The sequence below is a fragment of the Spodoptera frugiperda genome, chromosome 29 (assembly GCF_023101765.2).
Source record: "Spodoptera frugiperda isolate SF20-4 chromosome 29, AGI-APGP_CSIRO_Sfru_2.0, whole genome shotgun sequence".
NCBI classification, from domain to species: Eukaryota; Metazoa; Arthropoda; class Insecta; order Lepidoptera; family Noctuidae; genus Spodoptera; species Spodoptera frugiperda.
In genome coordinates this window covers 2,191,653-2,204,388 of record NC_064240.1, presented here as the reverse complement: position 1 = coordinate 2,204,388, position 12,736 = coordinate 2,191,653, and the positions used below count along the sequence as shown (strand labels likewise).

Genomic DNA, 12,736 nt, shown 5'->3' with positions numbered 1-12,736 from the left:
CGACGATTTCCAGTGGCGTGCGCAAGAGTCGGTGACTTGCACGCTGCCGATGAAAAACTGCGCTCTCTAATACATGGATGATATAATTTGTAACTTCACTGCTCCTATTGCCTGTACGTCGTTTAATCTTCATTAAAAACAAAAATTAATTAAGTATGAAACGTCGGCCATGTTCACTTCATTAAGATACTTTTAATTTCTACAGATAATGGATCTTAATAAGTTTGACACACACACAAGCTACGCATGTCACGTATGTGAAAATGATGTAATAAAATATAATACTAGTATTAAAAATGTGGTATCATTTGCTTCCTCAAATCTGGAGTAGGCTATACTAAATGATTTTTTTATATTTATTATTAAACGAGAACATTAAATTTTGTGTTGTTAGAGATCTCGATTATGTTGCCATTCTATTGTCTCTGCCTACCCCCATGGGAGGCAGGCGTGAGGGAAAAGGGTAAAGGTATTTTCTGAATGGGAACTTCCGTCCAAAAGGCCGGCAAGGCACTTATAACGCCTCTGGTGCTTTGGGCAGCGGCGATTGCTTACCATCAGGTGATCAGTCTACCAGTTTAATTAAAATTACATAAAAATAATTATTATAAGGAAAGAAATTAATAAAATTACCATATACTGCCTTAATTCTCTTAATTCTTATAAAGACAAGTGCATTTGGAGACAGCAACAAATTATTCAAATAATACCCAAGCAATGAACCTAAGTACAGTAAATTGATTACACGTTTGATCATTATCTTCCCTTACCTACGTGAACCTATGTGATAAAGGAAATGTAGGATAAATTACATCAATTATACACATTTAGCTAACTGTTCAAGATACGAAGCTTGGGCTGGCGTTAGTGGGGGTTGGTATAAAGACTAGAGGTGACCTATTTCACGTCCCACAACCAACCGACTGCAGTCCAATGCTGTTGTTGTTGTTACTCTATCGCCAATAAATTCTCGTGTTACTTCTAATTGTGATTTTATTGAAGTGAAAACTTATTGTGACTGCAATTTCTTTTAGTGCTTGGACGAAGTGATTTGTGTGAATTGTGAGCTACTCCTTGAATATGAAGGTTGGTTATGTTGTTATATATTTATATTATATTGTTAATTATTAAATGAAATATTTTTATTACTGTTAGTAATCTAAGATTCTTTTGAAGTTAATAGTTAATTTCAAGCTTATTAGAGTTATATTAAAACTTTGTAATGTCTTACAATGGCCAGTAGTGAATCAATATTTTTTTTTTCGTAAATATTAGTACCAATACAATTAATTGATAATCTTAATGAAGTTTGCGGAAATCTTACTTTCATGTTTCGTTACATACATATTTCGTACGTTTAGCGTGCCATTACGTCTTAAAAATTCTGGACTCTCCCCTTCTATTTTTCAATTTGGTTAAAAATAATAAACTTGGATGTCTAGATCTACCTTTAATATAATATCGTAATGTAACGCCTCCATAATTTCCTTTCGTTAAGTAAATACAAGATACCCGTTCTAGTCTTGAGTTTATTTACAAGTACAGCATCCTAATAATAGTCGTAAATAATCAGTTTAATTTATCTATGCAATGTATATCTGATGAAGGAGAAACTGTATTAGCATAATCCTGACATGAAGACCGACAGGTTCATTACCAAGGCTGGATTGTGGCCTTGGAGTGCGTGCCTAGATGTTTATCGTGGGCTGAATCTGATCTATCTGTAACCTTAGTACGAGTTTGCTTTGCGTTTAAAGTAATCGAAACGAGAGCGCGTTCGGCGCTCTGATTGGTTGGTTTATTACTCGTTTATAAACTCGTACTAAAGCTACTGTTAGCTTTACATGTTTTACTGTATTACCCATTACTGATCAATTTCTATGTTAAAACATAAGTTGTCTTTCATAAAAAAATTATCGCGATGGGCTGTTTATGATTATGAAATGCCAACAACAGACAAAATTAATCCCAGGCTGACTGAGACTCTATAGATAACGAAAGATTATTGTTGTAGTAACATGCAGATGTAATCTTTGTTCTATTGGAACTATATTTTTCAGGATACGTACCTACAAATCATGGTAAGAATATGTAGGTAGCCTCTCAAACATAACACGCATTTTTGAGGGGGAGGGGGGGAATCATCCAACGACTTCGCGCCTTGGGTGAGGCAAGAGGGATTCTCAGACTCTTACTGACTACAAGCCACCCCGTACTTACTGCTGCTCTTTGAGTCGGAGCACCGGTAACCGGCTAATCAGTCCGCAGCCTCGGAAATTCGAAACACGCTAGAGTCTGAATGTAAAAATAGGGTCAAAATTCACATCGTTCTACTGTTTCTCCTACCTAACAAGTTGGTTAGGACGTAATAACAGTAATCTACTACTTTTACACTACAGTTTAACACATAAGTATATACACAGCTTTAGAAAGAAGTATTAGGTACGGAGTAGAGTAACCAGTCTAGGTTTCACATTGGCCGGTAATGACAGTCGTCAATAGTGCACCGGGTGTCATCCGCGCATTCAAACTAAACATTATCTTCTTTGTCGCTTTTACTTTTGTTATTTACCTAGGTAAGAATTTAGGTACAGATAGTGCCCAAAACTTACTTTAAAAGACTGCTGTCTTACCTGCGTTTTATGACAGGATAAGGGCACTTTTCCACCAGGGATGTGCTATGCTACGGTGTTGTGAATGCGTTTGGCTTCCACCAATCATAGCTGGTGCACATAGCTTAGTACTGGTAGACATGGATACAGCTAAGCTATGTTTTTTACATGGAAAGATGCGTGCAATGGATGCGTGCTATAGATGTGTGCTATGGGTGGCTTCCCTACTATCGATACATCGTATACTCGAGCTGCGCATCTTCCTCGCATAGCTACGTAGCTTAGTATCAGTGGAAACGGTCACATAGTTTCACAGCTTAGTTATTTCATCTTCGTAGCATAGCTACATAGCACATTTCTGATGGAAAAGCATTCTAACAAGTGCTTACTATCAAATTAGCTAGGTTGCTAAGTAATATCCATTAAGATTTTAATCAATGACATATAGAAAGTATATTAGCGATTAAACTAGATATGTTTGTATTACTTACTGTTAAGTATTCTATTACAAAAAAAAAAAACTTGAGGTAACAATCGAAAAATGAGCAGGTTTTAAAGCGTTGGGATTCACAAAGGTAGAAAGAGACTTTGAAATTGTGCACAAATTAAAACAAATTCATTTGCATAAGCATTCAAATACATACCTGAATCGTCGAGGTCTCACTACAAATTAAATTATGTGGAAGAATAAATTGAAATCTTGTTCATTACATTTTTCTTAATGAACCCAAGGTATCAGTGACCTAGAGGATATGGGATAATTTCTTGTAATTGAGAGAAACTGGAAGTAAACTACATTCTGGTTCTCTCGCGCAAGTAATTGATATACATATTAAACCTCATCATGGTAAATTAATTGTTTCACACTTTAGGTATACAGCTACCTTTTGTGCAACATAATTATGAATTGAGGAAAGCAATTAATTAAATACTTATTTACATAAATTATGTAATTTAGTATGAACAAAAAACTTACAAACGTATTATTTTAATTTATTTTATAGATAGTAGTCGCAAATGCGATTGCCAAGTAGGAGGTTCTAAGATTCCTAGGTCTAACTACTTATTGCACCATTTTATTTCGCCTTTTCCAACATCCAAAAGTTCAGCAATACGCGCTTCTATAACGTAGAGTGAATATTCATTACCCAGTAAATGACAGAAAAATTACGATGTATGAAAGTATGAAAGCAATAGTAATAGCAAAGCTGAAATCGAAACTATGTATATGAATGGAGATATACATCTAAATTCCGAACTAAATGAATACGTTGCAGTGTTTATACCATGTACCATGTTCCAGGGCTCACTTATATACAACATAATGATAATATTCGCGGATTTTCTCCAAGTGTAGCCGGCCCGTGAGTCCGCGAGTCCACGAGTCCGTGGCTATTAGACTGTGGACACAGTAAACCGTTAGCGTTCTGCTTTACACCGTAATGCACGTCACTGCATCTGCACCATACTTGCAACCACTCGGTAATGCACCAGTTTTGTTTGTACACATTAAAAAAAACTATATTTTATGTTCTTGTAAGTAGTTTAGTAAATTGATTGCATGGAGCTGTGGCCGATGGAATCTGAATAGTTTGTGTGATCTATAAATTATTGTTCCGGGTCTGAGTGTGAGGTAAATTAAGTAGCATCGCATGAAGAAATGCGATTGAACAATTAATAAATTATTATTGTAATGTGTCTCATGAAAGTAATAATATAAATAAATGATTAATTTATACTAATAAGTACCTATAGGTTCAATTTTAAAAAATCCATCTGGTGATTAGATAATATGGAATACTTGGGTTCCACCGTTAATTGAAAAGGTTAAATTAGGTTTTTGTGTGTGCATACAAAAGATAAATAAATCAACCGATTACGTTGGCTCTTTATACCAAATCTACACCCAGTCTATATTCACGATAAACGATGGCTAATGCAAATTTTAAGAAATAATAGAGTAAGTAGGTTTATGTCTGACTTATCCCACAGCACGTGTAATTTACCGATTATAGAGAAAGTATCGAAACAGAATGATAGATTAGGAAAGTGGCAACCTTACATTATGTTCAGATAATGATAGGAAGCCGGGAACTGGTAGTGAACTAGGATTTCCTTGAGATCTTGGCATTTCAGACATGATTGATGGTAAGCAAGCCTTGTAATTATGTATTTGTTCAATAAAGATTTAGTTTTTTGTACGTAACTAAGGTAATAGTATTTTGACACTGAAAATCAATGTAATCAATTTTCAGTGTGATAGTGTCTAGAAAGAAGACTTACAGCCCACGGAAATATACAGGTTGTTATTAGAGCATAATCTCGTATAGCGTTATAGAACATATCATTTCGAACATTTTTGTCGAACAAAACGATAGGTGAAAATGAATGGTTAATAGAATATTAATTAACTTTTAGTGTTGATTTCAAAATCACCCACGCGAAAACTCTAAAACCGAAAAAGCAAAAAAAAAATACGTCTACTTTATTAGTTTATTTTTTTATTCTAATTATCCAAAAGAATGTTAACGCACATCGCTTATTTTGTTAGGAGTTGTGTAATTATAAAACTAAATAAGCTAGTTAGTAGCTATCCAACTAGGTATGCTACTTCTAAGTACCTACCTCCAGTTCCATGGATTGTGTGAAATAAATCTATCTGGTATTACAATCTAACCCGTATGAACTCCTTGTTATTAATAGACCTTCTATCGAGAGGGTACCAACAAAGCCATGTACTAGTAGATACTACTAGCTAATACACCGGTCTTATACCGAGGCAAGTTTCTTTAATAGACAGAGTTAACGGTTTAGTAAACGGAGTTGAAGGAAACACACAATGATACTATCCTTTAATAATATTATTGGAACTATATTAGGTCCATTAATCACTTGGGGATAATTTTTATGGTATATGCCGCCATGCTTCGGTACGAATGGGCCGGCTTGACCGGAGTGATACCACGGTCTTACATAAAACTGTCATGAAACAATGCTTGCGTTGTGTCTCGTTATGTGAGTGAGGTTACCGGAGACCAAATTACCGCCTTCCCCAATATTCCCATACCCGGATTCCCCAACAACCCTTAAGTCTTTGACTGCCAATAGAAAACTGTTGAAGGCCAATCCTCCGCTAACGTCGGTCACCTGGTGTCCCCCACGGCGTTTAACGTGTTAAATTCCGAACCCCCAAAATGCTATCAACGTACTTGTAACGCATCTGGTGATTCGTGTGTCCATGGGCGGCGGCGATTGCTTACCGTCAGGTGATCCGTCTGCTCGTTTATCGGCTTATACCTACCATAAAAAACCCATCCCTACAGAAGGAAAAATAACAGAACATTGAACGATTTATATCTAGGTAGGTAACGTGGGCAGACAAACTGATGTTAAAACTTCCGTGAAAAAAGTACGTAGTAGTATTTACACGCTAGAAAGAAAATATGTTTTATATTGACTACCTAGTGCAATAAAATAAATAATAAAACTTAGGAACAAAAAGTCTACATTCTGTCTGTACTAATGACGCGACAATGTATTGCGTGTTGTTACGCTTGAAGACAGTTTCACGCGAATTTTCCTAAGAGAATCATGAATAATAAGTCTGTCATTTTATTCAGACGTTTGCCGGATTCCTAATGTCATAGATAACGCATAGTCTGAGTAGCAATTAAACAGTCAATGCACCGCTTAGTTAAATCGATGCTAATGTTCTCGTTAAAGTTTTTTTTGTTCATAACAACGCGTGACAATGATAATTAAGATCGATATTTCAAGTAATCACGATAAGTTGCATCACGTTGAAGACTATTTGCATTTGGGGAAAACAAAACAGCTTAAGTCAGAGCCTTAAATATTATCCCTAACCAAATGCAAATAGTTGGGCAAGTGTACTCGTATAGGGTGCCAGGTTACAGAGGGATGCAGCGAAACTCGCTGTCTGCCCATAGACTGGTGAAGGCGCGGCGCCAAAATAAATTAGGCGCTCTCTAGGTTTAATCTGCCTCAGTCCAAGCAGTCAAGTTAGCATCAAGTTGTAGTGCAGATTCAGCTAGTGTGCAACGCTTTTGTGCTAATCAATAATTAAGGAGAATGATCAGACTATGAAGGATTAATAACAAAGAATTTCAGGTCACTTATTTTCTACCTATGAGCGACAGGCACAGAAAATGGGGTACGCCGATCACTTACCATCTGGTGATCCGTCTGGTTTTCCATAAAAAAAGAAAATGTTTCTTATTTATTTTTACGGTTGGTTCAAGATCAAACAAGCAGACCACATTTTAGGACTTTTCTCTAAAATTGTAAAAATAAATTCATTACAACTTGCTTGAACAATTATTGTATCAAGAAAAATCTTTCAGTTTCATGTTAAATATAAATATGAGTCGTTTTCGCGCGCATCCAACCGCGACAGTTTCACTGCAAACATTTGTGCACGTAAGTACCTGAGATATGTGAGCACGTTGATAAACTACGGGCAAAGTGATTGCATACATTATGTAGCTGGGAAAATTTAATGTCCAATGGTTGAACAATATAATATCTTAGATCAAATTCTCTAGACTGCCTCGTTGGTCGAGTGGTCGCAAGTGCGACTGCCGAACAAGGGGTCTCGGGTTCGATTCCCGGGTCGGGCAAAGTATTACTGGGCTTTTTTCGGATTTTCGAAAAATTTCTCAGTAGTAGCACGGAGTCTGGAATTGTGTCCAGGATATGGCAATAGGCTCACCCCCTATTACATGGGACTTTAACACAAAATGGTGAAAAGTGGGTGTACATTGTATAGCGGCATTACGTGCCGTAATGTGCACCTCTGCCTACCCCTTCGGGAATAAAAGGCGTGACGTTGTGTGTGTGTGTGTGTGTTGTATCAAATTCTCTATTGATATACCTCGGTGCCCACTACCGATTTTTTTGAGTACCTTTTTGGTTCCTGCAAACGGACGGCGGCTAACTTTTTCGGATAAACATAGTCAAAGGCAAAAGACAAATAAGAAATTGTAAATAATAGACTGTTAGACTGTCCGGCAGTAAAGGTAGGTGCGCGTTCCAAAGTGTAATCTATAGAGTGTGGATGGATTCTTATCTCACTGTTTTAGTGAGTTTTTGGAGCACTTTGGTGTAGACTATCATCACAATACTTAACATTGCACACACACAGTACCTATAAGGGGCAGGTACAAAGTCTTTTAGATTTGGTATACCCTAAAGGTAAGAAGATAGCACTTAAATAACACTACGTGAAGATATGTTACCTCATTACTATATAATGATAATAACACATCGGATAATTTTGTCTAATGTAAGTAAGTACTGGTACCTACGTGCCCATGTACCGAAGGCGAGATATAGCTGCTACTCGCTGGTAAACGGTTACTGGGAACTATTTTCACGTCTTGTAAATAACCGGCCCGGCCACCGGACATCTTTCCCCGGTGCCTCACATATACGGAATGTCGACTTGTAACTGAGTAATTGCGTAGTATATTTATAATACATACTCATATGCGTGGTAGGTCCAGCACGAGGAAATTTTTAATATATTTTTTATTAGAACGCCAAAATCGCTGTAAAAATATGTTTAGACACAGAATACTATGCAGCATACCTACTAGGTTTAGGTAGTGTATGAAAATCTCCGTAAATATTCAATTCGGCTGGCTGTGGCAGTGGCTACCTTCTTTAAAAATACCTTGATTCATGATAGAATTTCCTTCTATTGGACTAGGTTTACCAGAATATACACTATACAGGTTTACATACTTACCTAAATGATTTACATGTCTTCTCCTCAGGTGTACCTGCTATACCTGGCGCTCTGCTCCCTGTCACAAGCTGTGTACATCAAACGCATGGCCACAGTGAACAGGATGCGGGTGCCCACAGCCTTCCGACCTGGAGTCAACCTGCAGAGACCCTGGGTGCACAACAGACTCGTCCAAGCAGCCTCGAATCGAGCGCCGTATGTGCTGTACAGGAAATCTCCACAGAGGTAATTAATAAAACGTTTTCTAATAATAATTAATAGGCTCATTGACTCGTTTACTCATCTCTATGCAAAAATATTACTCGAAGAAAAGTTAGCTTATCATATAAAAAATTTGCTCTGCGAATCATTGGGTTTTTAAGCATCATTTGGTATGTAGAGACCAGTGGCGTAGCGTGCCTTGGCGGGGCCCCGTATAAAATTTGTTTAGCCCCCTTTTTTATCCGCATCAATTACACGAGACTCTCGTATAACTGATACAACAGCAGCTACGTCTCTGGTAGGCACAAGTAATATAGTATAAGTATAGTATATAAGTATAGTTCCTATAAATCACTAATAGCAAGGTCTTCTACTCAGATACGCGGTAAAGCACTTCGCACCATCATCAACCCGCAACATGTTCGCGGGCGGGCCCTGGAAGACCACAGTCCGGCTGCCTATATCGCCAGTGACACCAGAGTACGAGTTCGTGAAGGCAGCCTCCTCTGCGCCCGTGGTGCACACTGACGGTGGTACAGGTTGACTAGCTAATGTGCACTGCACTGATCTTATATTTACTTTTACTATGCATGATGTACTTACTCTTTATCCTTCAGTTTCTTATAGATTCTTCGTTTATCTCTTCTTCATGTGCATGACAGACGTTTAAAATCAATAGCAACAGCGACGGTTTCATTGCGGACATATCTCTATCAATTTGCTGCTCATTTCTTTTCGTTTTCTTCTTCTTTCTATTGTGGCAATTGTAAACGGTTTCTGGACTCCGTGCACTAAACGCACAAAATAATAATAAGTCGTCCACAGCAAAATATTACGTTACAAGCGTTTAAAACGAAACAAGAATGTTGATGTTATTGATCTCTGCTTAATCTGTTGATTTAATGCCAGGATAAATATTACATTTTTCGACTTGTGACGTAACTAAAGCTGTGGTCGAAAGCATTTTGGTTCAGGCGTGTGTGACCAGCAGGTGCGATCCACACGATACCAGCACCCAACCTCAGCCTCTCAGAGAAGCCGATTGTGGTCATAGAGTCATCGGACAGTCCTGTGTCGGAGCTGGTGAGTACCATATCTTACGTTTGCTGTGCACCTAAATCCCTTAGGAGTAGTTTAGGATATGAGTAGTATAAGATAGTTTCGGATAGAACATGAAAATATTTACTTTAACCTAAGTTCTACACAACAATGAAATGGTTGTGGAAACAGCATAATAAACCTTATGATCCGTGGAACATCGATAGGCCTGAGGGCTTCCAAATTGGTTACCTAATGGCTACTGCCATTACTCTTGTCTACAGCTCATTGAATAGTAATGTGGTGAAATTGGTACCTATGCCAAATTTCCTTGCGGTTTTATGCCCTACTTACATACCTCAAGTTAATAATATATTCAGTTATGATATAACTACAGTAAAATTTACTATATTTCAGCCTAGACCATCGTACGAAGTCACAGAAAAATATCCAGAGAATGAATACAGTGTGGCCAAAATAGAATCGCCCGTAGGATTTTCCAAATCGACAGTAAGTTTCAATTTTAAAATATATTTTTTTAAATTGTTATCTGTTTAATTAAACGTGTTTAACTTTTCGCAGTCCTTCACAACGCCAGAACTGCAGACATTGATAAGAAACGGAGCGGCGTTACAACTGGCGTCCGAGTATTCCTTGCCGGCTATTAGCATTAATCCACATCAGCCTCTACACCATCAGTATCCATTGCAGGTAACTTTTATTACTTTAGTACGATAAACATTGTATGGAGACTATATTTAAACGAGAGTATACAAAACAAATTTTCATTTTAGGGGCTACAGAACTCACTGCCGACGCCACAAGACGTAATAAACACCGGAGCGGATGGCTTGTTTATACCACCGCACGCCTTGTACCAAAATGATCCAATGTTCTTGCAAAAACTTCAAAATCAACTGCTCCAGCGTTTCCCGTCAGTAGAATTTATCCCTTACGCCGCTGAAGCACCAAAACAAGCTCTGCAGCCAGAAGCATCTCAGATTCACACTCAAGTGGTCCATCCTCAACATCCTCAAATGATGCAGCCCCAACTAGTTCACACACAAATCATTCATCCACAAGAACTCCAGCCACAAATGATTCTCCTGAAAAATGAACAACTGGACAAACCATTACCACAACACAGTGAACCTAAGACCGTGGTACAGAGAGAGACGCAGGAAAATACAGTTGTTACATTCGTACCCCAACCGTTTACAGTTGCTAATACAACAGAAAAGCAAGTGGAGAATACCCCGCCTCCTCAGCCAGAGAATATCACATTGGAACTGGTAGCATCAGAAACACAGCCACCGACGACCACAGTAAAATACATAATTGAGACTAACACTGAAGAACAAAACACGACTCCTATTTACTACGCACAAGTAGGACAAAGTGTTGGCAGTGTCATCGCCAATGGCTTTTACTCGGCCATCAACGACGTGAGAGCTGCAGCAGCGCTGGCTCAAGTTGACCAATCGCCAGTGTACAAGCCTACCGAGAATGTCACTACTACAACCATTGCCTCTGATCTAAAAGCGTACTTTGTCAAAAACGATGAGAAGTCTGACAATAAAACACAGGGTGCTGAACTGAAACCACTGTTGGGAGTTCCATTTACGAAGTCAACAAATTCTGTTAACGTAGAGTATACATTAGTGAGGTCAGATGATAATCAACCTAAAGTGAATCAGGAAGGGGCTGTATACGCAGGGCAAATTGTGGAAGCCACAATAACCGAGGACCAAGATTTTAATAAAGAAAAAGCTAGTTTGATATCTCGGAGAGCACCTATAAGGCTGTTTGCTGTAGACACTAAAAATATAGCCAGTTCAGCTAACACTTTACCACGAGTGGCTGTAGTTAAAGCAAAAATCCCACCAAAGAGCAAGTTAACATTTGATGATAAAACAGGAGAGCCCATCTTGAGAATATATGCCAGTTATGTTGACAACCCAAAACAGGTAAGTGCTAAAATTACAACTTATTAAAAGTACCTACATTTTATGAGCTGTTTTCGTAGATACGGTAATTAATGAAATAAATATAACTATAATCAATTACAGAAAGACGCAGTAGTATCAAAATTGACAAACCTAAAGCAAGCCAAAGACGCTGCGTCCAGGAAAGAAGGGGTGGACAATTGGAAGGCAGCTACCATCAAGTCAGCCGACACTACACAGGGAGTAGACAGTAATCACGTCACACAGTTCGGACTTAAGCTTAGAGAAAGAAATGATTACTACGAACCATTCTTTGAAGATTACGAAGAATTGTGAATAGGTTAAAACACAAAACATACACAGTTAAATGTTTCAGTACATAGTAGGGAGGATCATGAGAAACAATTTGCGTTTCTGATTATTTCGAGATTTCTATTTTAACGAACTCACAAATCTTTTTCCATATTTAAACGAACTTGAAACTGAAACCTGGACTAGGTATTTGTTGCATACCTATAGAATTTCCAGATCATAGGAAATATCATAGAATTTCCAGTTAATTAGAAATATTAAAGCAGTTGACAATAATTAGTTTGGATTAATGACAAATAGTGTAACATAACAATCGAAATAGTAATGAACAGTGACTTTAAACGAATAAACCGCTGTATATTTTTCTTACGGTATGGTAATGCCCCTGTAAAAACTAAAATAAACCGAATTAATTATTATGTTATCGCCTTACTCCCTTAACTGTTTGACGTGGAACTCGACTACTTTCAAGCCATGCTAGAGGCATGCATTTTGATTTTGACTTTGAATATAAGCCTCTAGCATGGCTTGAAAGTAGTCAACTAATAATTAATTTAGTATGTCTCACGAAAGTTATAACAAAATTATAAAATGACTGTTTGTTATACTATGAAAGACATCTCATATTGGGAAAATCTAATACATAATAAAACGTACGTATGCTACTATCATTAGTGCGGTTGTCAAAATTTTCAATTTTACATTATACAATGCCTCAGACAAGACGTATTTATTTAATAAAAGTTAAAATATTGTGTATTTATAAATATGTGTAAATATGCATTTTTATCTAGTTATAATTTAAGTTATTATAATTTGTAAGTTTAGTAATAATGCTTAGTAAAGTAAGTGTTAAT

General features: G+C 37.4%; 1 protein-coding gene across 4 annotated transcripts; it reads left to right on the top strand.

Moving 5' to 3' along the window:
* The first annotated feature begins 901 nt into the window (after positions 1-901).
* Positions 902-12,381, top strand: LOC118268241 (uncharacterized). Of its 4 annotated transcripts, none has more exons than XM_035582643.2 (8): positions 902-1,086; positions 8,411-8,607; positions 8,962-9,122; positions 9,572-9,666; positions 10,039-10,131; positions 10,204-10,332; positions 10,416-11,588; positions 11,691-12,381. In XM_035582643.2, the coding sequence occupies exons 1-8, from the start codon at positions 1,081-1,083 to the stop codon at positions 11,901-11,903; spliced, it is 2,067 nt and encodes a 688-aa protein (XP_035438536.2). In that variant the 5' UTR covers positions 902-1,080; the 3' UTR covers positions 11,904-12,381. The 4 variants fall into 4 exon arrangements, with proteins under 4 accessions (XP_035438536.2, XP_050562189.1, XP_050562188.1 ...); XM_050706232.1 differs by lacking the exon at positions 902-1,086 and adding an exon at positions 6,977-7,052 and having other exon boundaries at positions 8,962-9,116; positions 9,575-9,666; XM_050706231.1 differs by lacking the exon at positions 902-1,086 and adding an exon at positions 6,977-7,052 and having other exon boundaries at positions 9,575-9,666.
* Positions 12,382-12,736: the final 355 nt, after the last annotated feature.

What these genes read in the sequence shown, in the direction of transcription:
- LOC118268241 (XM_050706230.1), top strand. Translation starts at nt 6,981, where the DNA reads ATGTTAAATATAAATATGAGTCGTTTTCGCGCGCATCCAACCGCGACA. An exon ending in ACCATCAGTATCCATTGCAG is followed by an intron (nt 10,333 to 10,415) that starts GTAACTTTTATT and finishes TTTTCATTTTAG; the next exon opens with GGGCTACAGAACTCACTGCC. An exon ending in ATGTTGACAACCCAAAACAG is followed by an intron (nt 11,589 to 11,690) that starts GTAAGTGCTAAA and finishes AATCAATTACAG; the next exon opens with AAAGACGCAGTAGTATCAAA.